At 35.6% G+C, this 26,954-nt stretch overlaps 2 protein-coding genes across 2 annotated transcripts in view; one reads left to right on the top strand and one right to left on the bottom strand.

Moving 5' to 3' along the window:
* Window positions 1–10,698: 10,698 nt before the first annotated feature.
* Window positions 10,699–11,193, top strand: ATOH7 (atonal homolog 7 (Drosophila)). Its single transcript, XM_010023571.1, has one exon. It carries the CDS (start codon window positions 10,727–10,729, stop codon window positions 11,180–11,182), a length of 456 nt encoding a protein of 151 aa, XP_010021873.1. The 5' UTR covers window positions 10,699–10,726; the 3' UTR covers window positions 11,183–11,193.
* Window positions 11,194–21,916: 10,723 nt separating this feature from the next.
* The window catches only part of MYPN (myopalladin), a 48,301-nt gene continuing 43,263 nt past the window's right edge, over window positions 21,917–26,954 (bottom strand). Inside the window, 3 exon segments of the mRNA XM_010023570.1 lie at window positions 21,917–22,128; window positions 23,752–23,885; window positions 26,177–26,342. Coding sequence (XP_010021872.1) covers window positions 21,959–22,128; window positions 23,752–23,885; window positions 26,177–26,342 — 470 coding nt within the window. The 3' untranslated portion in view covers window positions 21,917–21,958.

Genomic DNA, 26,954 nt, shown 5'->3' with positions numbered 1-26,954 from the left:
TAGTTTCCTCTTCATTGAACACTTTGAATTTCCCAGCTTCTTTATTCTCTGGATGCCTGAGACACATTAAATGGTTGCTACTTACCTTAAAGAAGATACATGCTTTCCCTAAACAAAAAGATTTAGAGAATAAGGAAAATTAATCTGTATGCAGTTTGCCAGAGTTCTGTGTAGTTTCAGACTCTTTGTGGATCGCTGTCTGGGATTATTAGGTAACTTTGATAGTATTTTCTGCATTGCATAGATGCAAACATATAAGGCCTATAAGGCCTAATCTCATCTGATGACCTGAATGTGTATCACAGACTGTTATACTCCCCAAAGCAATCTGTGTACTGAAGCTAATACTTTGCAATACTTTGCAACTACTTAAGTATAGTAGAAAGATACCAAAATTTTATATAAAATACAAGCTTCTGAAGAACCCCTATTATATTCCTTGGTAAAATATCCAGGAATTTTCTCTTGAAAATATTTTCTTTGTTTCCAGTTCATGGTTTTCAAACTTTGTCCTCCAGCTACTGGATCTTTTTATGGGTTTGTCTGTTAGATTAAGTAGCCCTTGCTGTAAAGCTTGCATTCTTGACTTTCTGATGTAAAACTTGGGTGGGAAGTTTTCCTGGTGTTTTGCTCTAAAAGCATCCCTAATTCTTTAAACTGGTAGCACTTTTGTTCAGAGCATTTTTCAGTGAGTCTGACTTACAGAAATACGGTTATTACTATGATCAGACACTACATTTTAAGCTGTAAATAAAACCAAGTAATACATACCTTTTTGCTTCTTAATTGTATATGAAGAAGACCAGCTGCAACAGAAATACAGCTGCCTTACTGCGATTTTCACATTGGGAATTAAGGTCCATGAGTAGTTGATGACATAAAAAACAATGTACACAATTAAGGAAGATTGTGTCATTTATTTTGAATATCTAAAAGGAAACCAGTTTAGCAGAAGTGGATGAATATATTGCTGTAAAAAGCTTTTCATTTGAAATTACCACTGTGATATTCATTAAGTCCTGGAAAAATTCCTCATTCTCAAATTTGGATAATTCAAAAGAAAACTCTACTAAAATCTGATAGAATGCTGTCATTTGAAATTCTCGAAATCTCTGAAATAAAGGATATGAAAAGCCAACTAGGTTGGTAGAAGAAAAAACAAACAACAAGCTTTTTGGTACCAAATATTCAGTCCCTTTTCTATATATTGGATGAATTGATTTTTTTGCTCTTCTAGTCATGGTTTATCACTTTTTATTCTCAATTATTCTCATGTACCTAATGGGAAACATTGTCCTTGTGCGTTCTAGATCCAGCGTTATGTATTTGCAATCACTACATTAAGTGTTTCTTTATTCACAACCGGCTTTACCTAGTAGCTTTTAGAATATACCTGTCACATCTAATTTATTATAGTTTGGAAATGTGACACTTAAGAGTTCTGAAAATGTGAAACATCAAATGTTACCGTGTGCCTAACTAGAACAACTTAATCTTTTAGAATTGCATTTCTTTTGATGGAAAAACCTCTGTGGCGTCCTGCTGTCTGTTTGGACAAAAGAGCAGATGTGTTATATGCATGTGTGCATGTGCGCTCATCTGCCTGGCAGGATGCAAACCGGTATAGCTACAAAAGTTCCTAGTTAATTTGGAAAGCTATAATTACAGCATCAGCCCTTACAGTCGATAGTGTAATTTTTTACTTAAACTGAATGTGGATTACTTAATTTGCATAACAGTTTAAATATAAAGCAAGAATCTAATGGTAAAGTACTATAAAAACCAAAGGGAGATACGTATTTTCTATATATGAAGTATATACATGTATCTATCAGTTTGTTCTAAGGTTTCATTTTCTTTTACCCATGTGTTCTTCAGAAAGTTTTGAATTTCAGCAAGTAAAGATAACCTTATTGTAATTTTTTTTTTAAAGTAAATAAAAATGTGCTTATGGAACACATGAGGATTTAACACATGCCCTCCCAGAAAAGGTGAAAGCTGTGTTTTCGTTAAACAAGTCACTTTCTAGTTCACACTGACAGGATTGTAACTGAGGTCCTGGACAACCAAAACTTGCAGCTATTTCTACCTTTGGGCACTTGATTAGTCTCATTAACCGCAGGAGGATTACATAAACATGACAAGTTATACATGTATGTGAAATTGGTATATAGAACATCGAATTGGAATTCTCATTTTCTTTACTAATGGGGTTTTTGTAGGACATTTCTTCACATTCTAAAACTTATTCATGGAATATTTGTGTTAACTGTTATACATTACTAAAAGAAAAGGTGTTAAGTCTGCAGTAGTGTATTTTAAAATATAGCATACCCTTATGGACATACAATATTTAAAATGCCATGAGGAGGATTTTTAATTTACAGAACTGAATACATTAAATCTGAATTATATGTAACAAAATCACTTGATCCATTATTTAATTTAGCTGATTAAATATATATTATTCTGTATTTAAATAATTTAACCAATTTTTAATACATATTCTTCTATATGTATTGTATGTATCTTTGAATAGAGAAGCCTTGAAAAAGGCACTTACCTAACAATTTTTTTTAAAAAATGTTACTAAATACGTTATTAAATTAGAGAATTCTTCTATCTCATTTTTATAAAGCACCATTTGTCAGTTCAGATCCTTGAAAATGTTACTAAAAATACTGTCACTTCTTATTTGTACATATTTCTTTGGGTGGACACATTTTTCTATATATTTTCAGTGCAGAAATGAAATCTAAGAATGCTTCCAAAGAAATATCTGGACTGCATGGCTCTCACCCCAGAAATGCTGTTGTGAAATACTTTGAAAACAGGTAGTAAGTACATTTATGTAACTGTTTTGCAAGTACATAGAGTGAAGGATAATCGACAAAAGTCTCATTCGTGTAACAGCTTTGACCCATTAGAGGCTTTTAAATCATGCATCACTGACTTCAGGGTTGCCGTTGTCAAGCTACTTACAGATCCTAGTTAAATCAGGCATTTCATATTTTTGCCCTCATTCACTTTTGTTTACCAGCAGGAGACAAAATATTTAATTAGTTTTGGGGCATTTATAATCTCCTCTGGGCCAGCTACAGCCACAATGCTGGACACCACTTCTGAGTTAATTCCAGTCAGGCTAGCCCCTCCAGTACAGCATATGGGGAACCTATAAGCCTTTAGCAAAAGTTGCAACTGAACTATTAGAGGGGTGGGACCTCCCTGCTGGGAAAATACTGCACAACAAAGCCAAAAGGGGCCAGCGTCACCAGTGGAGGTCAAGGCAACACTTAGACCAAACAGCATCTGGCAAACTGTGCCAAGCAGAAATCAATGAGAAGCAGGGCAGTGGGTAGTAATTTTATGCCTGTTTGCACAAGAAAATAACTCCTTCTGAACTGAAAAATTATTTTATAAAAAGATTACAGCATCCTTTGGCATCACTCTCACCATTGTTGCTTCATGTATTTTTATTTCAATCAATAAACTATATGGCACACCCTATGCACGATTTTGGCTTGGTCAAGCAGCATTAATTGTAGCATTAATTATGTTTTGGGAGATGAGGAGTTTTGAGGTTCTTCTTCCTAATTGGTTAGGATCCAGATGTATAACTAATTCATTTCCAAAGTGCATTACATTCTCTTCTTCATGTTACAAGAAAGTGTTTGAGAAGGAGAAAAAAAAAGACACTTTGTAATACTATACACAATAGTTTCCAGCCACTGTAAACTGATGCAGCTCAGCCCACTTGGAACCTTTCCTTGTTTTTCATCTTCCTTATATTCTTGCTTTCTGTTCCTGCCTCTATCTCTGCTTATATGTCACCTTGTGACCCTTGTTTTTCCCCATTCTCTTCTGTGCTTTTCCCTAAAATTCCAAGTGCTGGTACTTAACTTAAAAATTATAAGCAGGCAGCCATTGAATTCAGTGGGATTACTTAGGGATTAATATTAAACATACTTAAGTCTTTACATGTTCATGACATTAGACACCATATTTTATCCCTTCCAGAGCTTCTTTCTTGTGCACCTTCCTGCTTTGCAAAATAGGGATCATTCTCTATGATTTTTGGTTATTGCCTACTTGTCAAGAAGTATTTGTTTTCAACAATTTCAACACTCATTTTCATAATTAAACTTCCTTGTATTTTTCCTGCACTTTAATTCCTGTTGTACTTTGAGTGAACCAGGTTGCAGGTTGCAGATTAAGTCTTTATAGTATAGAAATTATACACTGTAGTGTTTCACAGATTGACTAACTTGCAGCACTAGCTTATGTGTCTTCTTAGTTTTCTATGGTTATAGGTGCTGGGAAGATGTCAGCTTCAGTCAGGGCATCTTCATGCCTTTTGACAGAGAAAAGAATTTTTTGGTTTTGTTTTGTTTGTAGTGCTGGTGTTGCTTCTGTGTCAGGGACTCATTAAATTTCATTCCATTTATGAAATTTTAAAAATAAACACATGAATGCTAGTTCACATGTGCTGGACTTTGGCTGTTATTATCTCTAATTTTTGGAACAAATGCCTGATTCAAAGTTACTGTATTTGGAGGACAGGGGCACAGGAGATGAAACATGGGAGTTTATCTCCCTGTAATCTCAGAGATCCCCTTGTTTTACAGAGGTGATTGTGATGCACAGGAGTGTGGAACAGCAGGATGAAAATTAAATGAGGGACATATGAAAAAGTTAGAGGGAGGTAGGGGCTATAACAGAGGGAAGTCAGGACCAAGACTGAATAACCCTTGAAGTACTGCTAATTCCAGAATCTGGAGTTGAATCCAAGAGTCCCAAGTTTATACTTCCTTCAGTCAAATCAGCTAATGAAATATGTCTTAACCGCCTTAACCAATCTTTCTAATCCTGAGGTACCTGGTATAGTAAAAGATAAGTTTATCCCTTGTGTTGCTAGTTGCCCTGATAGAGGTTTTTCAGAACATGTTAGAAAAACCACTGTCAGAGACTGTAAAAACAGTAATTCTTGTCTGGAGGGTAAATTAAATCCCTTTCTCTCATCAGTTTATTGGTGCATAGCACAGGTAGTGCTTTTAATAAGTCTCAAGCTGTATTGAAACTGGGTATATAGGAAAATAAAATATGGTTAGAGAAACTGAATTACATCTCAGATGGAGGGAGTCTGTTCTTGCCTGTGCCAAAATGCCTATGTAATGCCTAACAAGTAATTCTAATTTTTTTTAAGTGGTTGCTGTGGACAAATTTGTACTATCCAGTGCTACTGAAGCTAGTGCCAAACAAGTTAGTTCATGTTTGAAAGATGAACAGAGGATCAGTGTTTTGCACAGGGTAGCTAGGTCAGCTGTAAAGCAAAACTTAAGCTGTACTATTTCAGTATCCAGGCTTCCTTGCACAATGCTAGTTGAATGGTGAACAATGAACATTGTGCCAGGTATGTGTCCCCCCTACTGTGTATTGCCTATAGGTCCCTTTGTGAAAAATTTCAGGCCAGCTTTTGCAGATCACTGAACATGCACAGGAGGAATTGACTTTGGTAGATAGATAACTTTATTTGTAGGCACATGAGAACCGTTGTGATGTGAAGTACTCAGAAAATTTGTTGGCTTTGTAATAGTATGTCAAAGGTTTTTTCCTGTTTTAGTGGTGCAATAGTTTCCAATACTATACTAAGTGGAAACTTCCTTCTTTTCATGAGCTGTCTCGTGTATACTTATGTGTGTATATATACATGTATGTAATAGTAATCATATTCAATATGTAATACAGGTGGGAAACATTTAGACGGTTGAAGATTCAAAGCATGTTCCTCTAGTACCATGATAAAATTAAGCCTATGTTATTATTTTATTTTTTTAATGAGGTTTTAGACCTCTTGTTGTAAAATCATACTTTAAAACAAAATTGTGTTGAAAGGCTGTTCTGGTCAGGTTCACTAATGAAGGCTATGCTTTTTGAGCCTCACCTGAGGGAAAGCTACTTAAGAAAAGGTAACATGGAACAGAAAAGGGTGACTCGCAAGGAGAAATGGGTAAACTGAGAAGAAGTGACAGCTTGAGAGTAGTATGGCAAGTAGAGCTTTAAGTGTGGTTGGGAGACTTACTTGTTGAATTGTTAGAAAGAAAAGCTCACCCTGGATGGACTTCAGAGGAAAATGAAATGTTCTAAGTACTCTATATAAAAGAGTGTCCAGTGTGAGATTGGGAAGCCCTAAGTGAAATGATTGTAAACTCGTCTTACTGCTGTAGTTTGCTATTCAACTTCCCAGTATCAGTTAATGTCTAAATTTCCCATCAGTTGACAATACAACATTCACTTGTGAATTATTCTGTTTGCTAATTGTCCTATAGCAGTGATAGGGAAAACAATGTAAATAACCAAAGAAGAAAAACACGTTATTCTGCACACCATGGATTTCTAGCCTGTCTTGTGAGCTGAGTCAAATATTACTAGAAATTGAGCCCTTAAGGATGGTCATATTTTGCTAGTTTCCCACCTGCTCTTAATTAAGCAGCATACAGTATGCCAGTCTTTCAGCTTTGCTCAGTATAAACTCCAGTGGTAAGAAGTCTTGATAAGTCTTCTAGAAGGGATCTATCTGAGATGAAATAGTGGGTTCTGGCTAGAAGGAAGAGGTAAGATTCTTGCTTTGTTATACTGCTTGTATATATTATTTTTAGAACAACCAGAGAAGGTATTGAGGAATTAGACTGTAACCAGAGATGTTATTTTCACTTACTCTTAAAATTATTATTCGGCTAACAGAAGTAATTGGATTTTGTTTTCTGTATTAGTATAGATGGAAGATACCCAGCTCTTCATAGTGGGTGCTGTGATAATCACATCTGAGTTATTAACTAACCTAGCAGGCAATTTTTAATGTATTTTTGTATGTAGTCATAAATCCTGAAATTAGTTCATTTCTTTGATGGACTGAAACTACCCTTTATTTTCCTAGTATTAATGGTGACTTAGAGATGCTAAAATAATTTGGCTTGTGACTGAAATAACATTCTTGCCTGTCACTCTTGTTTTTCTCCAAGAAAAACATTGTATTTTCATTAAAGATACTGTTTTAGAATTAAAGTGTGAATCAAGAATAATGCTGCAAGAGTCATGGAGTAACACTAAATTTGTACATGCATAGTCAGAGAATCAAAGATTGAAATCTGAGTAATCGAGTAGATGCAAGTAGAATCTTTCTGGCAACTCTAATGTTCTTCTGGCTTGGGACTATGTTATGACATAAAATAAGAGTAAAGGTAAATTCTTGAGAAATGAGTAATGTACAATAAAGATGAGAAAATATAAGGTGGGATCTGGAAAGGTTTTTAGCACCACAGCAATATATCACATCAGAATATAATAATAGCTTTTTTAAAACTTCCAGTAATTTTGAGAATAATTTGAAAAAATATTTCAAAGAATAAGACCTCTGAGAAATTATTAGAAATAAATGGAGGAGGGAGTAGAATTACAAAAGCAATAACTGAAAGAAGCTGAAATGTAGAGGAAATCAAACCCAGTGAAGGAAACCTGGGAAAATTTCACTGATACCATTTCTATTATTGACTGAGCAATAAAGCAGTTTATTTTCTAAAAGCTTGAGCTGATGTATTGTCATATGGCTGGTGGACTATGCAGGGGAACTAAATTAATTGGTGTGCATGAGACCTTAACATTTACTTTTCTTATTTCTCTTTCATGAAGCAGAAACTTAAGAAAATTATAAGTAATGAAAACCAGGTATTTTGATTTGTCATGGAATAATTTTTAGCCTTGCCTATAAGCTATAAAATCCTGTTAGAGGTCTGTTATTAGTCTAGATGGATTTTGGCCCTTGACCTGTGATTTGGTAGTAAATCATTTAAAGTAAAGTTACAATTTGTTCAGTAAGAGCAATAAATCACAGCTGCTCCCTTGAGGTTCTATCAGTGTGTTAGTCAAAGCATGATAATGGTGGTGAATCAGGAAGGAGAAGATTAACAGCACTGTGTACTACGTTACTATGCATTACTGGAGTAAAATACAAAGTTTTTAAGAACTGATTTTCAGTATATTTGAAGTCTTCATTGTAATTCATGCTGGCATGAGATATTAAGTTGAAAATAGGAAAACTGCTGACAAATGAAAAAATACAATATTATACCATATGATATTTTAAAGGGGCGCTTTTCATATTTCTGGTATGAGGTTAACAGCAATCTTAAAAAAAAGAGTGATTAATTCTCTGAATTGAGTAATAGCTATCTCATGAGAGCACACAGTATTTATTAACTTAAAAAGATTTTAATTTTATTGTGTTGTTTTATATTAAAAATCCTTTGAGATTTTCTTTAAGAGGCAAAGGTTTTAACTAGCAGATTTATTTTGGCATAGAGGGCTGTAGCACTAAAATATACTATAGCAATAGCATGAAGATAGAGGTGTATTTTTATTTTTTTATACTGCGCATGCAATATTTCCCATGAAGCATTTTCAGAAAAGAAATATCTCACATGTTGTAATTGCTGATCCTTCTCTGAAAGACATATGGTTATCTGTTTTTTTTCTGAATGGTGCTGTTCTCAACTCACACACAAATAATCAGAAACTGTCATTCAGAAAGTAGCATTTTAAGGCGTGGTAGTAGTTCTTTATGTTTGGGAGAATAGGTCAATGCACACAGATAGAAATGTTGAACATTTATAATGAAACATGATGCAGTTACACTTCTTTAAAAATTGAAGATGTAGCATACATTTTGATAATGGAATAATGGAGACTCCCTACCCCAACTACCCTGTCTGTTCAAGACCATTAGGATTCAGAATATTAAGAGCAGAGCAACTGGGCGTAACAGTCTACATTCAACATCTGTCGTGCTGGAGTCCATTAGTGTTCAATTGCATCCTATTGTTTTTGGATTATTCAACCTCATTTCATTGTCATTGCTTCTGCTAGGGATTAATCGGCTGTTTACAACTACACAAAGTTCTGGGGTCATAATGAAAACAATTGAGCTATAGTTCTAAATAAATATACAGTATTCAGTCTCTAATGAAAAAAGTTACTAATTTATGAATGCTGGTAACAATTTAATTAAGTTTGAAATCAATACAGATAATAAATCATTGTGTGGCAGGGTTTTTTTTTTTACCCTTTGTGTATATCATAAAATGATAGTGTGATATTTCCTTGTAATTTTATGTAGATAATGGTTTTAATAATACAAGTACTGTAAAAGAAACATGTTTTGATTATGGGTGGTGGCTGTATGTATGGTGGTTTCTCTATCATTACAACTGGTAGCAGGAGTGATCTCTTACTGCCAGCAAACAGATTTCTTCACATGCTCTTTTATTCCATTTACTTATTTAGGGATATTACTAAAAAGACACTTCTTTTTTTCTTTTTTTTTCCCCACATAAAATACACATATATACTTTAATATGATGTATTAAATAGGACAGTTTTCAGATAATTTGTATACGTACATGTTTCTGTGTATGTCTGTATCACAACCTATCTAAATATTTTTACAGTCATTATTAGATAAATCCATAGCTACATCTTAACTGTTTAAATATATTTACATTATTTTAATGACATTAGATTTTCTGACAGGCAAATACATAATGCCCCTTTTCCTCAAGATACTAGTCTCTCTGCAATGTTGCATACTTTATACAATATTAAAATTCTGAAGGGTTCTGAAGTGTTCTTAGTAAATCGAGTCTACTTACTTTGGTACCATATAATGCAAACCAGTAGTATTCTTGGCCATATACCATAAAGCTAATGCTCGTTTCATTAGAATAGCTAATTCTCTTCTGTTTCATTAGAATAGCTATTTCTTCTACCCTTAATACTGTCTAAGCAGAATATTCATGTTTTAAAATATAAATACTACAATGCACAGAGAGGTTTTTTTTTTCTCCCCCCCTGACTTGCAACAGATTATCCATTGAAAGGATCTTTTGCTTAACTGCCCAAGGTCTTGTGGGGCCAGCCAGACACTACTCCAGATGGCAAGTTGTTAGGGCTGGACAGCCTGGCTTTGGAAGACTTCTCAACAGCTGAAGGCTGTAATGTTCAGATTTTACTGGTTTGGGTTTTTTTTCCCCCTGTAGTTCCCAGGGTGGGAAGGTACTGGGATGGAAGCAGAGTGCCGCCCGCCCACCTGCTACCACCTGTTTAGCTTTTGCAGTTTCTATAAAGCCTCATCTTGTCTGTAAGACACAACCATTGCTGGCCGGCAGGAGTCAAGAAAGGAGAGATTTCTGTTATGAAGTTATGTCTTCATATCGCAACAGTTCATCATTTCGAAAAGCTCTCCTAAATTGAATCAGAACTTCTTTCATTTGAAAGGGTCATTTGGAATTGATACGTCTTTAATCCATTAAGATCCTTTTTGGATTAAACGGACCATTTTTTTCAGTAACATACATTTTGAGAATGGAGATTTCATTGTTTTCTATCTCTTTGAGTTTAAAGAAATCAAAATAATGAAAGCATAAGACATTAAAAACTCTTTATTCTTTATTTAAACAAGAAGAAGCAATTTTCAGACATTTTCAGAAGAACCAGAAGACCCTTTATCTTTTTTTTTTTTTTACTAGATGCTACGAAAAATATCCTATCATTGACACCTGGAAACAGATTCAAGAGATACGCAGGCTGCTCACATGAGTGCTTTCCCGACCACTTTCTAGTTACCTAATTTTTAAAAAGTAATCTTTGTGTCTGTGAAACTGAAGCTGCATCGAACATGAGAACCTGTAAATCCAGTCATTTGGATTCAGGCGTAGAGTCAGACATCCAGTGCAGAAGTGGACCAGGCTGTGTTGTGAAGTGCAGTTCGGAAAGGATGGAGAGTGCTGCAAAGAGAAGATTGGCTGCCAATGCCAGGGAGAGAAGACGGATGCAAGGACTGAACACAGCCTTTGATCGTTTGAGAAAGGTGGTTCCACAGTGGGGTCAAGATAAGAAGCTGTCCAAGTATGAGACCCTTCAGATGGCTTTGAGTTATATCATGGCTCTCACTAGAATCCTTGCCGAAGCAGAACGATACAGTACTGAAAGAGAATGGATTAGCCTTCACTGTGAACACTTTCATCCAGAGAGCTACCACCACTACACAGGACCAAAAATGGCAACGGACAGTGATCCATATGCACAGCGAATATTCAGTTATCACCCTGAACACTTTCAAATAGCTAATTAGAACTTTTTTTGAACTAAGAATATGCAGCAGGCCAGATGTGTAATATAATAATTAGCAAGAGTTAATCTGCTTGAATAAGGTAATACTGTCATTATAATAGCTTATTATTGTCTGCATCTTATAGTAACTTGACAATAAATTTGCTTTGAGAATTTTAAGTCAAAATGCATTTAAGAAGATTGAATTTATTTAATCCTGGTGGAAAACATACTTTTAATTTGAAATCTTTTCGATGATTATTTTGTAGTTCATCTAGTTCACTTAATTCTTTTATTCAGTAAGTTTTTGGTGGTGTTTTTTTTTTTTTACTGTGATGAATCATGACAGTATTTTCTACAGATCATGGACCGAATTGGCCCATGGTGTAATTGAATAGAGTAACACCAGAAATTAACTTCATTCCAGGTTTTTATTTTTCTGTCAGCTTTTATGTTATTTTTTTGTTTGTTTTCACATAAATGGCTCCCGTGGAAAAAGTTCAATAATGTATTGGAGTTCTAGTCCTCAGAGAACTAACCTTCTTAAACTTTGTAAGTTTGCCATATGGGTTCCAAGTTTGTGTAGATTTGCTTTAATCCAATTTATGGTGTCTCTTGTATGCTCGAAAAAGAGCTGTTTTCAAGTCATGGAAGAGATGTTTTTATTTTCAATGGCTGTAAAAGCCCATGTGATTATATACCATAAATGAGAATGCTCATGTGAAAATAACCCAAACCTCTAGATTTTTGTAGACTTTAAGTGTTTGGATTTTATTTTCTAACTTTATGTTATCTGGTAACGGTAACAGATTTTGTAAATCATTAATAAAGTGTTTTCTATGCTATGTCCTCACCAATTGCCTGAAATTCCTACTCTAAGGAATTACTTACTAGTGGATTTCCTACCCCAAATGTTATATGACTTTCATCACATTCCTTGTAGTTTAATAAAGGACCAACTAGGTAGTGCAGAAGGATCAACTAGGAAGTCATGCTGGCTTCCCAATTAAACAAGTGTGTTTTATGTACCCTCTGAAAAACAGCCTTTAAAGAGAAAAGTTTGGTAAAATTCTATAGAGCGTTCTTGCAAAGCAGTTGAGTTCATTTCAGCACTGGTGATGCCCTGAATAGCCTTTCGTTTGTTTGCTGCTTTCACTTATAGAGTATAGGGGGATCTGAGTAGAAAAGGCAGAAGAGGAAGGGAGGTTGGGAAGATCAAAAACTGAATAGGAGCAAGATAGCTGGAGGAGCAGACGTGTTTGTAGCATGATGTAGAGTCTGCAAAAGTTCAACTGCTGATGGCTGATGCGATGGTGGCAGACTGTGAAGCTGAAAGGTATTTTTACTTGTGCTGCTGTGGGGAGCTTTCAGAAACAAACCCTTGCTAGCATTAGCCATGAGGGAGCAGGAGAAAAAGAGCTGCTGTCCCAGAACAGCTGTCTGTTGGTGGGTTTCCAGCAGGGAACACTGGCAGGGTCCCTGCTGGCTGCTGCCATGTCTTATATTTAGAATTCTTTCAAATGACAAATGAATAGCTTTGATAGGAGTTACTTTCAACAACTAAGCAGCTTTCAGCGAAAACCAAAAGCATTAATAGGAACGAAGCCCTGTTTTGGGGGAGAGGAACTCTGCTGGAGAAACAGTTGCATGCAAAGATCTGACGTTTCTGTCTGACTTCTCTCAAACCCCTTACTGACGTTTTGCGCTTGGTCACTGTATTGCAGACTCATACTTTTCCTGAGGCAGGAGTTGGGCTGTTCCTGGAGTGGAAGCTGCTGGGACAGCATTTCAAGCTAGATTGAACATATATAGAATAGGCACTGTATATTCTGAGCAACTCTCTCCTTTAAACACTAGCATTCAGGAATGTTTTTAACGTATGCTTTAGCCTCTTTAAAGGTAATGGATAGTTCTAATTATTTAAGTGTGTGCCTTTTTCTTCTTAGGAATTACATTAGATCTTTACCAGCCAATAGAAAGTGGATTTAGCCTTCTGGGAATGTGAAGTCATGTTACTCACTGATTTCTTTGCTTAAGTTTATATATACGGAGAATAGAATTAATTGCTGTCTATCATATAGCAAATTTGATACTGTTTGAATATTACTCATGATTAAAGGGCAAGTTTATATCTGTAATAATAATCGGTGTGATCCATAAATAATTAGATGATGTGCCATATTACAGTAGTTTATTAGCTGTAAACATTATTAGCTGTGAGACATTCTCACCTGCACTGCTAGCATAGTAGTGGCTTTTCTGTCCTGAAATGGGAATATGATGCAAATAAATTGTGCAATTATATGACATGGAAGACTTAGCTTAGTGAAAGATAGCCTTCTAAACCTTAGGTGGGAAGGGTAATACAATACAAAGCTATCAATACCAGAATGGTGTGCAAGAATGTTACTTGTGCGTTTCTGCACTACTGTCATATAATTTGATTAAGTGGGACATGACAGTGCAGTTTATATGTAATTTACATAGAAGTACTTAATACCAATTTCTTTTCAGATTGTGTTTCTTCCATGCAGTGTTGTAATTTTGTCTACTGCATATGATGATGCAATTATAAAAATAATGGATTAGTGTGCAGTGAATGGTTAGATGAATGATACTAAGTTCACATAAAAAGGAACAAATCAACACAAAACATAAAATATCTGTGGGCATATTACCAAAAATTATTAAGAATTGAAACCAAAGTCCTAAGAAGCACTTCGCTGCAGTACGTAGCTTGTGAACATTTGCAAATCAGGTCATTGCATCAATCTGTGGTGTTGAACAATATGGTAAGATTATTATGCCTATTCTCTTAGATTTGGTTGTGCTAATGGAATGTAAATGTTTTATTGATCTCTTTATTGATAATAATTAGTAATATTGCTACTGGAAAAATTGTCTTCTATATAATGCTATAGTATTTTTTGTTTCTTGAGAGGGTGCAGCGTTGAGCTGGATGGTGGGATTTCTAATTTGCTGTAGTACTGAAGGCAGCAGAGTAGTTCTTTGTAGTGTATAGACAGCTGTCTGTCTATTGATGACTTGTCAAAGATTTTTGGGGAGTGAATTGGGGTGAGGATGAAGTTTAAACATTAAAAATTCTTTCCGAAGGCAGTCTGAAAAGCACATAATCCATGCTGTTTTGGACTTCTCAAACACAACTATTCAGGAAGTCATAGGTTAATTTTCATAGCTTTCCTTTGCAAATTCCTTTATGACATTTTGTGAAATGTAAACTTGACTGTTTAAGTTTAACTTGGGTGTGATTATTGCTCTCAAATATTTGTTCCCCACTGGCTGTCTGATGCTTGTCAGATAAGGGCTGTGACCGTTCTTCTATATTGGACTTTACTGGTATAGGCATTTGAAGCCCCCTCCTCTTAAATGATTATTGCTGCCAGTGACCCTCCAAATGAAGCAAAAGCATAGATGTTCAGAGCTTTGTGTGTTCTTAGAGACTGAGTTTGTCTGCTCATAAATTTTTCTCGCGCTGAACAGCAGTGCAAACCTGAAATATTTCTATTTGTAGTATCAGTACATTGTAATTCTAACCCCACATTATTGTGAAAACACTGGGGATGTGAAATGCTTGCTTCATTAAATATTTGTTGCATACTACACACATACATGTTTTACTATTGAAATTCAGTGTGAAATTCTAATGGACAATTTGTGGCAAATTAACCTTTATTCTTCTAAAAGGTTCAGACTGCAAGGGTTTCTGTTTGAAGTAGCTGTGGATACTCTGCTTCTGTGATTCTTTGAATCGTATCACCCTATTCTGACAAGGTGACCAGAGTTATTTTTGAACTCAAAACTGGAGTGACATTTTTAACTGCAGTGACTTTCAGTGGCTGAGAGCAGAACTAGGGTAGCACGTTCCGTAAGTGTATGTTAGGAATGAAAAGACAGTGTTTACTTCCTGTCTAAGTATTGGAATCATCAGTGAATATGTATTAGCATGTCTTACGACTTCAATTCATTCCAATTTTAGGCTTCTATTTTCCATTTCACCATTTATAAGGTATTTAGGGCACAGACCATCTTGTAGTATACGCACATACAGGGCAAAGCTCAGTTTTGGACTGGAATTGTTAAATAGTGCAGCTGTACAAATTCTGAAAAGTAAAAATGTTGCTAACCTTGGTTACACTCTTGTAAAGTCAATGACATTACAACCGTTTCACTCAGGGAAGCATGAGTGTCATTAGATTTTTTTAATATTTAGTGAAGTTTTCTATACTTTCTTAAGTAGAACTTCTCTGGTGAAATCTTTGTGGGTGTCCTGTTGTGTGATGTGGTTCACTGGGCACAAAGAATAATATGATTTTCAATCAAATTTTTGATTTTCCGAAGTAAGCTTTTTCCTTAAGATAGGCATTCTTACACTTAAAGTAGGGTTCCAGCTACTTGAGCTAAGCAACATGGATGCAGTTTGCTGTAATTTAGGAGTGAAATTTATCTAGGGTTTTTTTCTTTTTTTAATTCAGTAAGAATTTACAGAACAGCATCTATTTGCTTTAATTATGTTCAGCTGTTCTATCACTACAGAATATCCAGGAAAAACCAAATGTGCAGAGAATAAAGACATGTTTATTCATTGAAGTAGTAGTCCAGTGTTTCCTCTACACAGGTATCGTGTAAGAAACATTGATTTCACGTGGTACTTGGGCACTTTTAAAAACATGCCTTATGTTTTAAACTTTAATTACATATCAAGAAAACATGGCTTTAAAAATCCCCATGAATAATATTTAAATATGTTTTCTACCAAAGAGTACATTTTAATATTGTCTACTTTTTTTTTCTAGTTTGTAATTCAGTTTTCATTTGTACAGAAACTAGCATGCAAAATATATCTTACACAGAGTTTGCTTAAAATATCTGGATATGTAACTCCAAGGAATAAGAGATTCATTTTTGAATGGCTTCCTGCAGTCTAGGGTGCATAGTCCTTTTTTTTTTTCCCCCTCAAAATTTCAGAATGTCTTTGGTATTTATCCGTTTCTTTACAAAACTGTGTTGCCTGCTACTAATGGATTGTGTGATCCTAAAAGATGGTCAGTTTCTGAACAGAATTTCCCACTCATGTAAATGGAGAACTCCACTTAAATTCACAGAACATACAGCCCAGAATTTCTTTGTATTATGCAATAAACAGTTCTTTATAGTGGACTAGAAGTAGAAAGACATAAATAAAAACAGCTTGTGTTGCTTACAGGAAATCATAAAAAGTGTAGTAGCTGCTTTAACCCATGGAGGTGTAGCTGAGCTCAGATGGTCTTAGGAACATTGCCTCTGACCTAGCAGATGCAGAAGTACATAGAAATCAAGCCGGGTAGGAATGGAGAAACACGGTTACAAGGGAAAGCAAAATCAGTACCAGCAAATGTAATGGGGTGCATCCTTTTATTTCCCCCTGTTCTCTTCTGTATCTGAGCTATAAGATCCATCTTCCTTCAAATGTTGGTTTTACATCTGCTGCTCATTTAAAATTAATTCCAAAGTCTACTAATGTACAAAGAATAGGTTAAATCATTCAAGTTGAAGATGTGTATAGGGAAGAGTGAAGTTCAGTGTGGTTTGTTTGTGTGTTTGACTCTCATTCAATTTTCTCTTGTTCAAGTGCTTATACACAGCTAATGTTTGAAAAAACAAGTCCTCTGTAACAGGTCTCCAGTGCCCTACATGTTCGGGGAAACTTATAGGATCATTGGTCTAGAGACAGTAAATGGGTGTTCCACGGCAAGTGTGTGGCCTAGGCAGCCAATGTAGTAGATTCTGCATGATTTTTTGAGACATGGTGGAGTTCAGTTATGATGGTCTGTAGGTAAAATTATTATGCTTAAGCATAGCCTTTGGTGGCTAATTCTCAAGGATCCTGAGAATTTGGCAAATATACTGACCTTTAAAATATGCAAATAGTCCTAAAGACTCCTTGGCTTCTGCTCTGGTACCCCTGAGAAAACTTTTTCTTTCCAGTTTTGATGAAGGGGCTGAGATTATCAGAAAAAGAAAGCATAATTTAAAACCAAAGTGAATTGATATGAAGAATTGTTCAAAAAAACAACTAGATTTCATAATTACCTTCTAGAAGCATTGCTTGTGTACAACTTTACAGTATTTTATTATTTTCTTTTAAATATTGTAAGGCCTGTTTCCATTAATCAGCTGTCACAGAAAAGTTCTGAGGACACCCCTGATCTTATTGCACTCTTTCAAAATTATTTGAGCACGTGAAGAACACACTTTTATATGCAACTCTGAAGCATTTATTTAAGTTTAGGTGAGACGAAGGGAAATACATTACCGAACAGGCAAGTGTTCGGTTTTGCCTTTCATATGCACTTAAAATATACTTTAAAACTGACATTAACATTTTCCTTCCCAGTGAGAATGAAGTTGGATCAAAAAAAAAAAAAGCAACTTTAATAAAGAAAAAATTATAAAATAGAATTTTAAGGCTCAAAGTGAACATCTTCGTATTGTAAATAGTAAGGCAATTACAATGAAACACTTCTCCAAAATAAAACAGTTAAAATTTAGGTCTTGCTAATAATGTTGTATGAAAGCATTTCCAGAAATGCTTTTAAACCTGGTAGCATTAAGAACAAGGTTTTTAAAGGAATTCTTATTCCAGATCTGTTGCTTTGAAGTAACTATGATTACTATAAACCATTGGGATTGGCAATTGTTTACATATTAAAGATAAAAACTGAAGACTTGGCTTTTTGTATTTGAAGTGTGTGCTCTCATCTTCTCACGTTAGCACATGTGATGCATTTAGAAGGTATGCTTCATCTTCCATATGGAAGCAAAGGAGCTCAATCCAGCTGTTTTAAGGCAAGAAGTCCAACAACATCAGCGCAAACTGAAATGTGGTGCTGCTTAGCACTGGGTCTGCACCAAGCTGGACCAGAATTTTAAAGCAAAGATAATACTTTTGCTTTCTAGGACTTCAGTACAAAAGTTGTCATTTCTGCTGTTCTTTGAAATACACTGTGTCTCTGTATGCAAAACCAGGACTAGAAGGAAACAGGAAACTAAGGACACTGATTCAGAAAACACTGAGAGGTTACAAACCTGAGCATTTCTGTATCTCACTGATAGAACATTATGCTCAACATCGTGGTGATTTAATGGACTTTTGAAAGAATGTAGCTAACACTGACTTCAGTGGAAGTTCTAATATTGATTTTTCTTGTTGCAGTACCCTGCCCTGAATAATAGAATGAAATACCATGCAAGTGTGAAGTCAAATCAGTTACTCAGTTAAACAAAAATAATGAACAGCCAAGCTGTTCAGGGAGTACAGTTGCAAATCTCAAGTGATAAGACAGTGCCATCCTCCACAGGACATATCTCAAACAGCATTGCATGTTTTGTGACAGCTCAGTGTTGTCTCCACTGCTTACACAAGCCTTTTTCCCATGGCTTTTCCATCAGTTAACAACATCAACATAATTTTTTTGTCCTTTTCTAGCAAGTTGTCTTTGTGATGAGCACATCAGTACTACTAATGAACAGTATTTACATCCATCCACATCAGCTTCCTTTACATACTCCTTTTATGGGCTCAGTACATGCAGAGGAGAAATGTCCTGTAGCAGTTAACAAGCAAAATGACTACAGAACATTTGGGATCAGACTCTGATTTTGTTTGTATCAGATGTACCAAAAGTAATTGAAATTACCGATTTCTGCATTGTGTAGGGAGATGTCATGGGTAAAGTTTTGATGCTTTTGCTAGTAAATACTGTCAAGGAGAGAATGTTATAGTTCAGCTGACAAATTTTGGTGGTCCACTCCTGTAGGCTACCTCTCAGGGAAACTTCTGGGGCCTCTTCCTAAATGACTAAGGATTAATCCTTCTTGCACAGGTGTTTTTTTTTCTTAAATATTTCAGCACTAGGCTTTGTCCTCCAACTTCCAAAGGACTGAATGTTCATTTAAAAGAAGCTCTGTACCATTTCATCCTCATCTTGTCAGTTCAGGTTAGAATGATACAAGTTTGGAGGCATTCCACTGAAATCACGAAGAAAAGGTTGAAGAGATGTGGTTTACATATTTTCTCTGTGCACTTTGTCTTTTAATTTGTACTGAGTTTTTTGGGGGTGTTGTCTGATGATGTAAAATGGGAGAACCACTACTACTGTCAGGAATATTAAAAAGTATGATTCCAGCACTGGTAACCAGTTATTTGCTAATAGTAAGTATTTCTTATTTTCTAAACTGCGTAAAGATCTCTGATTAAAGTGTTCACTTTGTAGCTAGAATTGCCTCATAGGATATAGCCTAGTTAAAAAGGAAAAGGTTGTACTTACTTGAATTCTTAGTTTCTACTCAGTCAATGGGTAACTTAATCCACATAGGGTATTCAGAGAGGCAGTGGAAAGTAAAATAATTTAGGAAGTATAGAGTGATTTAGGTCTGAAGGAGCCTCTGGAGGTCATCTTGTCCAGCCCCTCACTCAAAGCCAGGCACAGGGGCCACAGGGGAGTTCTAAGCAGACAATCCTTTGACTAAGCCTGTGCTAGGTATAAAACCTGATGGCTGATAGACAGCCTGCAATACTTTGGATCAAAATCTACTCTTCAGTTCTGGCATGAAATAATGGGAAGAACAGCACTGTACATGGGAGTAGAATTTGATCTTCTGTGTCTTAATTTCCTCACTTTCTACTTCCTAACAGCACTTGATTAAACAAGCAAAACCCAATGACTTTCCTTGGACTATTTTCACAGGAGTAGTTACTAATATGGCAAACTTTAAATTTTGGGCTGTCCAGCTCTGACTCAGTCTAGGTTTAGTTTTGGAATGCCTAAGCTGTCCTAAAAACAAGTGAAGATAGAGGAACAGTAGGTTCTTTAGCCTAGAAAATCAGACCCACAATGTCTTAAATTCGGCACCCTGTAATTGAAGTCACTTGAATCAATGCATAACTTTTAATAGCTACTAGTTTTATTTTGTTTTCCAGGGAAGAGGTACTACACAGGCAACAACTGGTATTTCTGCTTTCCCACTGAAATATTTGCACATTGTTTTGTCTCCCAGGATAAGAATGGATTTGAGTTTCCTCATCTATTTGGTCTGGGGTGACTCATCTGAGATTTGTAAGAAAAGCATGAATGTTGTAATGATGGTTTTGTTTTATGGTCTTCACTCACGTGGGAAGTGGAACAAATTAACTTCCACTAAATTCTTAGGGAACCAACAGTTAGAAACAACATAACCTGTATTTGTAGGAAATCCAGTGAAAGGCTATCTCTTTCTCAGTCTCTGGCTATATGCAGTATCTCTTTGCTCTAAATAGAACACTTCATTATTTTCTTTTCATATGCAATTTTTTTAAAGTTACATTTTTAATTTGAAAAAATCCAAATAAGGTCTAAAATGAAACTGCCTATAAATTTTCCTCTTAATCTCTGTGACTTTGATTAGGACTTCATTGCATTCTCGAGCCATGTTGAAAGCAGTAAGAACTGCTTGAAAACAATCTCCAAAGAAGAAAGATCGCAGTAATTTAAAGGTGCAGGAAATAATCTTAGATATTCACAGATTCTAAGCGCTGGGAGGTATTAATACAACTGTGTAGATGATAAATATGTTTAAAACAATCATTAAGTGTTGTCATTTAACACCTTCTGTTGTACTTTCAATAAATTACCTTATTTATTACTACTATCAGTTACAGTAGGCTTTTTAGCTCTTTGCACATAACTGTTGCTTAACTTCATAACTTTTGTATATTAACAGAATTTTCTCTTTATAGTAGGCACCACATTTGTGATCATTTCCTTAATGATGGTGAAAATTTAAATTTGACTAGATCATAATTCCTTTTCAGTTAGTTAAAAAACGAGCTAGATGGCAGACGCCTTTTTAATTTACTCATGTTAAAAATCAGGAAATGGTATTAAACAGTATTTAAAAACCACAGAGTTACAAACTTGATATCATCTGTGTTTGAAGGCAGAATATCATTAACATTGCAAAGAAAAAAATATGAAGCACATCTGGAAAACCGTTTCAGCTATGGGCTCCTGAGAACATGCTTCAGACAACAGGAATTTTGGTTTCCTATGTTAGCATCCTATGCATGTGCCCGGTCCCTTACTTTATGAATCCTTACACCGTGAGTACACAGTTCATGGAGTAAACACACACACACAAATATAAATATATAGGGTATACAGCTGCATCTACATGAAACACTATATTTATCTAGTCTTGAGTTCAAAAATTCAAAGATTATTGGTATAATAATATATAAAAATGAGTTACATCTTTTCCCTGTGACTTGTGCTTTGTGATTTTCTGGCATGTCTTTTAGCATTACATTCAAAGTCTTGTTGTTTACCTTCATTCAAGATTATTGTTGTTGTAATGTCAATGTTTTCACTGGCAGTACTCCAGCTAATCATCAATCCTTAACATGGCTTGCTACAGTATGGTAGTTTTAATTCAAGCAGTAAAAGTGGTATTGGCTTTTAAGTGCTGAAAACTATGTTTACTATGTAATTCTTAGCAAACTACACAGTACTGAATTTATTGCACGACACTCCATACCACAATTATCCTGCAGGAAAATAATATGCAAAAATCTTGTATGGTAAGCTACTTGCAACATTTGCTGCAGCAGTACACTTAATTACAAACAAGTTGTTTGTAAACCTTGAGCATCTTGACTTGTACCTCTTTTGTGTTTTTATTTATTTTGTGTGTTTGGGTTTGTTTCCCCTTCCCCCCCCAGCAGTTCTAGTATCTCTGCGGGTGTAACTGGAACAATTGTTTTTCAAAGTTCTTCACTCTCCACCACCTTTTGGGTTGGTGATGAAAACAGCATAGGGCTTTCAGTAGTTGGGAAGGCAGAAAAAATGTCAAGTCCTTGACCAGTAAGGCTTGCATACCGGCTGCCACCAGATCGAAGCTTTATTGGTTGTGGAATCTGACGATGCCACTGAGCTGAAGCAACAGAAACAGAATAGGCTGTATAAACCTCTCATTAAGTTATCAATGAAACAACAGAAATCAGTGCACACAACTAAAAGTTGCTTTCAACATCTTTGGACAGAGTACAGCATTGTGGCTCCCTGTTTTCAGGTCTGTTCCTTCAAATATTATCATTTATGTAGTTTATACGTTGAGTATTTTTATTAAAGTCCACAGATGGAATTTCATCCCCGTTCAGTTCAGTGGTAATGGTTACATAGATTTTACTAAGTCCAAAATTCAGTCATTTAATCTTTGGAGCCTTCTCCAAAGCTCTTGCAATCATAGCCAAAACCATACCATAGCATGAATAGAGATGAACAAACTGGACATGGCTTTGATTTTGGATTTTGTACTACTCTGTCCTTTGGGGGACTTTGCTTCATGATTTATTTTGGTTTTTTGGGTGGTGTTTAATTTCAAAGTAGTAATATAGGCATTTTATTTAAAGAAGTGATTACAAGTATTATTTCCCTCTACTACTTACAACTAGTAACAAGTTTCCTAGATTTTTTTTAAAGATACTGAAAGAAATGTAATCCAAAGATTCAGTAATTTGAAAGTGACGTTCAGCATGTTCCCATATGAACAAATACAGTTATAGTTTTGTAGGAATATCTAGCTACTATATAATGTATAATAGTTATAATTCTTAAAACACTTCAGAAGGGGAAATTAATATTATCATTGCTGGTATTTATCGATACAAAACCTCCATGTCTGCACCCAAACGGGACAAGCATATCTGTGACCAATTGAAATGAAGGGGTAGTTCAGGCTAAAAACTCCAAGAATAACATGGGACCCACAATCTGCTTCTGAAGCATTGATAGGAAGTGTCTTTCCATGCTGAATTTTGACCCTGTCTCTCTGGAAATATTTGAAAAAGAGCATCCTTTTTTCTTGCAGCCCCCAGTTTGTTTCTGTGTGAACAATATACTCATTATTTACTGTACTTTCTCTTTGTACATGAAATTCCAAATACCAGACCACTCTTTTAATCCTCCAACCCCATTCGTTCAGAATAGCACAGAGAAAAATGATTCCTGTCACTCCTTGGTGTATAAGGCTTGTAGAGCCATTAGAAAATATGGTTGGAATCAGGAAGCATTTCATACTTGCCATCTTTTTCCTGTTTGTACCTTGAATTCTTCGTGTTAAAGTTTAATTTATGTCTTGCAACATTTAGATACCTAAGGAATTATTTTTCATTTTATGTGACCTTTTCTGAATGACTCTACTAGCCCTCTCTTGAACATTACATTGATATTGTCTATATCACCACAAGGTGGCAGAAAACTGACAGAGATGCTCTGATGATTTGCAGTTATCTCTGATAATTGAGGTTTGTTTGGTTTTGGTATGGGTTTTTTGTTTGTTTGGTTGGTTGGTTGGTTTGGTTTGGTTTTTTAGACAAGAAATATAAGGTTGAAAACATGGGGCTTTTTGGTTTGGTTGGTTGGTTGGTTGTTGGTTGGGTTTTTTTGAGATTATAGTTATAATCCAAGAGTTTGGGGAATACATTTTATGTTTTATTACTGGGACCAGCCAAAGAAAATAAATTCTGATTTGTTTGATTTACTAGCCAATACCTACCGTATATGTCAAGTCTAGCAGTACAAGAGACAATACCAGCTTCATTTTTTGCAGACAAGGTATACCAGCCAGCATCTGCTTTCTTGGCAGGTTGAATGAGGAGGCAGACATAGCCTGTTGTATCTTGATGCATGCTGGGAAAATAGTTGTTTTGGAATTAGTATTTCTCAAGAACATAAAAACTTTGAGATTTTACAGTATGTACATTAATTATGTAATAGGTAAGTCACAGCTTCTATTCTCAGAGAGGTAGCAGTCCAAGACATTTTTAGTCAGTAGATTTGTTTTCAGTATGGCCTCAACCAGTGACCAGACTAATTGAAATTTGTTCTTCCTCCTTCCAGTTGTGCAAAGACATCATGTGACAGTGTGAGCTAAATTGTTACTCTCTATGTTTTAATATTGGAATTTCTTATTGAACTCTAATGAACTTAAACCCGTGCAAAGCTGCTGTGACGTCCTGTTGTATTTTTACCTAGTTTGGAAGCTAGAAGAATAATGTAACAAAATACCAAGAACATTTCTAGAAAGTTGTGATATTCTTCACAACTGTAATGAGAGCCACTCAGAAATTTTCTTATGGCACCCTTTTCCATGAGAAAATGACTGAGTGGCAGAATCCTAAAGATTTGTTTGGCCAACACTCTTAAAGAAACCTGCTTCATTTTTCCCTCCTCTTCTTTTGCTCTTCAGTGATTTCAGACTTCCAGGCTGCAATTTCCAGGAAAAACTATTTGGTAGTATATCAGAGAACTAAGGCTCCTCTGCTCTATAGGTTGTGGTTGGTCCTTATTATCAACCCAAGTGATTCCCTTATTATTAAGGAAGAGCTGGGAGATAAGTACATTAAAATATTTGAAGTGACAGGAAGTTCTGAAACTTGAGGTTTTCTTTTCTTATGAACTGGAATGAAAAAACAAACCAGAGAATTTCAGGCCAAGAGGACATTTTCTGCTTCCAGTAGCTCTAATGAAAAAGGGAACATTCACCCTTTGCTCTCTGCACTACATAATATGCCTTATGCTGGGGGTGTACTAGTATAGAAGCTCATGCAGGCCCACACCATGATACAAAAAAAGGTCTCTTAGCTTTAGGCAGGAAAATAATAGTGATGCAAGTTAGGGACAAACAAGGACAATGCTGCCCATCACTCACACGGACCTGTGTAAAAGCACTTGAAGCCTTGGGGGCAGGCAGTTTGGTCATGACTGGCCGAAATAGCAGAGTTGTTACAAACCTAATGTTAGCTCTTGGCTTTGTGAGGTGTGGGAGGTTTCCCTTAGATATTCTTCTGCTAAGCTGAAGCAAAAACTTGTTTTCTAAGCTTCTGTGAAACAACTGGAAATGAGGCTTTTCAGGACAGTTGATCATTTTAGATTAACTACAGTGTTTCCCATGTGTGTAACCATAATTCCTGTGAAAGTACCAGTATTTGAAATATATATTTGAGTAATATACTTAAAGGCAGAGGAATAGACTACAGGCTACAGAAGATCAGTCAGGTGGACTTCTTGGAGAGGCGCAGTAATCTCTGAATGGGGACAGGGAGACCACAGAGATACTTTCAAGTAAGCTTGAAACACACCTTGTGATAGGTGTGCCTTCAGAAAAAGTGCTGCTGCGGCACCAGCTTTCTTTACAGAAAGCCTGCAGGGTGTGCGCGTAAAAATGTAGTACTACTTGAAGCTGATCTGGGAGATGCAATGAGTCAAAATCCAATCATTAGTTGAAGCCAAGTAAAATAAAATATTAAAAATAAGATTTATGTTGAAGTAGAAATCTTTAAAAAATAAATGAAAGCAATTTTCTCTTTAATTACAGCCAGACACATTATTTCATAGCTTTTCTTTTGCAAAACCTAAAAAATAGTGATGCATTTGAATGCAAGATCTGAACCTGAACATTGTTCTATTTTGTAAGCAGGGATCAAAGTCTTTGCCTATGTCTGTGACCAAACTTTGTTATCAGCCTTTGTATCTGGTATGCTAACTCTCTATTATTCCATTCTCTGGGGAATTCACAACCATGTTCTAACTGTTCTGAGTTTGAATTCATTCATAGTTAGAACTATGAAAAAATAGTTGAGAGGAAAAAATAGTTGAGAGAAAGCGTAAGTTGCTAAAATGCCTTAAAATACCATATCATAGTGTCTTTAGTAAGAAGCTGCATATGCTGTATCAGGCCTATGGGCCAAAAAGTCTATCACCACTCTCCAAATCAGTGGCATGTTATGCTCCATGCCTTTATTCTCAACCAAGGAAGTAGCTATTGTTCACCTCACAGTGAAGCCAGCTTTTTACAACTTCATGTGGAAAAAAAGAAATTGTTTTAAGAATACCACCACCTGTACTTATCACACAGGTTTTCAAGGAAACAATTGGTTCAGACACAAGAAACTCCATGCATGGATATGATGGTACAGTACCTCATCCTCTCTCTGTTTGACGGGATGGTCTCATTATCCTTCTTCCAGTAAAATATGGGGGGTGGCATTCCCACAACTCTGCACTCTAATCTGACAGGGTACCCTTCAGGAATACCACAGTTCTGAAGCTTCTCCAAAAACATGGGGGCTTTTTTCACTTCCTTTGCTGGAAAAGTGAAAAGAATAATTGAACAACAGATACTTTATTGTTTGTTTCAGTTCATACAGTATGGAAGAACATGACCAAAAATTATTCTTGTGATATCAAAATAGGTTGTGAATTTTTAATGGGATATTGGAAGGAAAATGAAATGCCATGACATAGCCTCTGTAAGGCAACATAAAGAAAATAATAGGCAGAACTGATGTTCATAAAAGAATGGTTGTATATCTAATGCATCTAAACATACTACCATTGCAGGAAACTAATGTCAGATATATGAATTTCAGTATCTCAGATCTGGTAAGGCTTTACTAAAGAATAGTATTCAGATTTGTATTTTTCTATTTAAAAACATTTTTAAACTAATAAAATTGGGACTGAAATCTAGGAGACCTCAACATATATTATGAATTCAAACCTTATGCACTTTCTGAGGAGAATTTTGTCGTTCTGCCAAGAGGAGAGGTGAAGTGATGATGAGACAGAATTCTTATAGCACTCTGTTAATAACAGGAGTGCACCAATTGACTGAGCAGCAGATCTGTTTCCTTCCATCAGATGAGTTTTATAGCTCTTGAACTCTCCTAATCTCAGTGGATTAACTATTTATTAATA

Source organism: Nestor notabilis, unplaced genomic scaffold (assembly GCF_000696875.1).
Source record: "Nestor notabilis isolate BGI_N333 unplaced genomic scaffold, ASM69687v1 scaffold12501, whole genome shotgun sequence".
Lineage (NCBI taxonomy): Eukaryota > Metazoa > Chordata > Aves > Psittaciformes > Psittacidae > Nestor > Nestor notabilis.
This window is presented reverse-complemented; position numbering and strand designations above follow the sequence as displayed.

What these genes read in the sequence shown, in the direction of transcription:
- ATOH7 (XM_010023571.1), top strand. Translation starts at nt 10,727, where the DNA reads ATGAGAACCTGTAAATCCAGTCATTTGGATTCAGGCGTAGAGTCAGAC.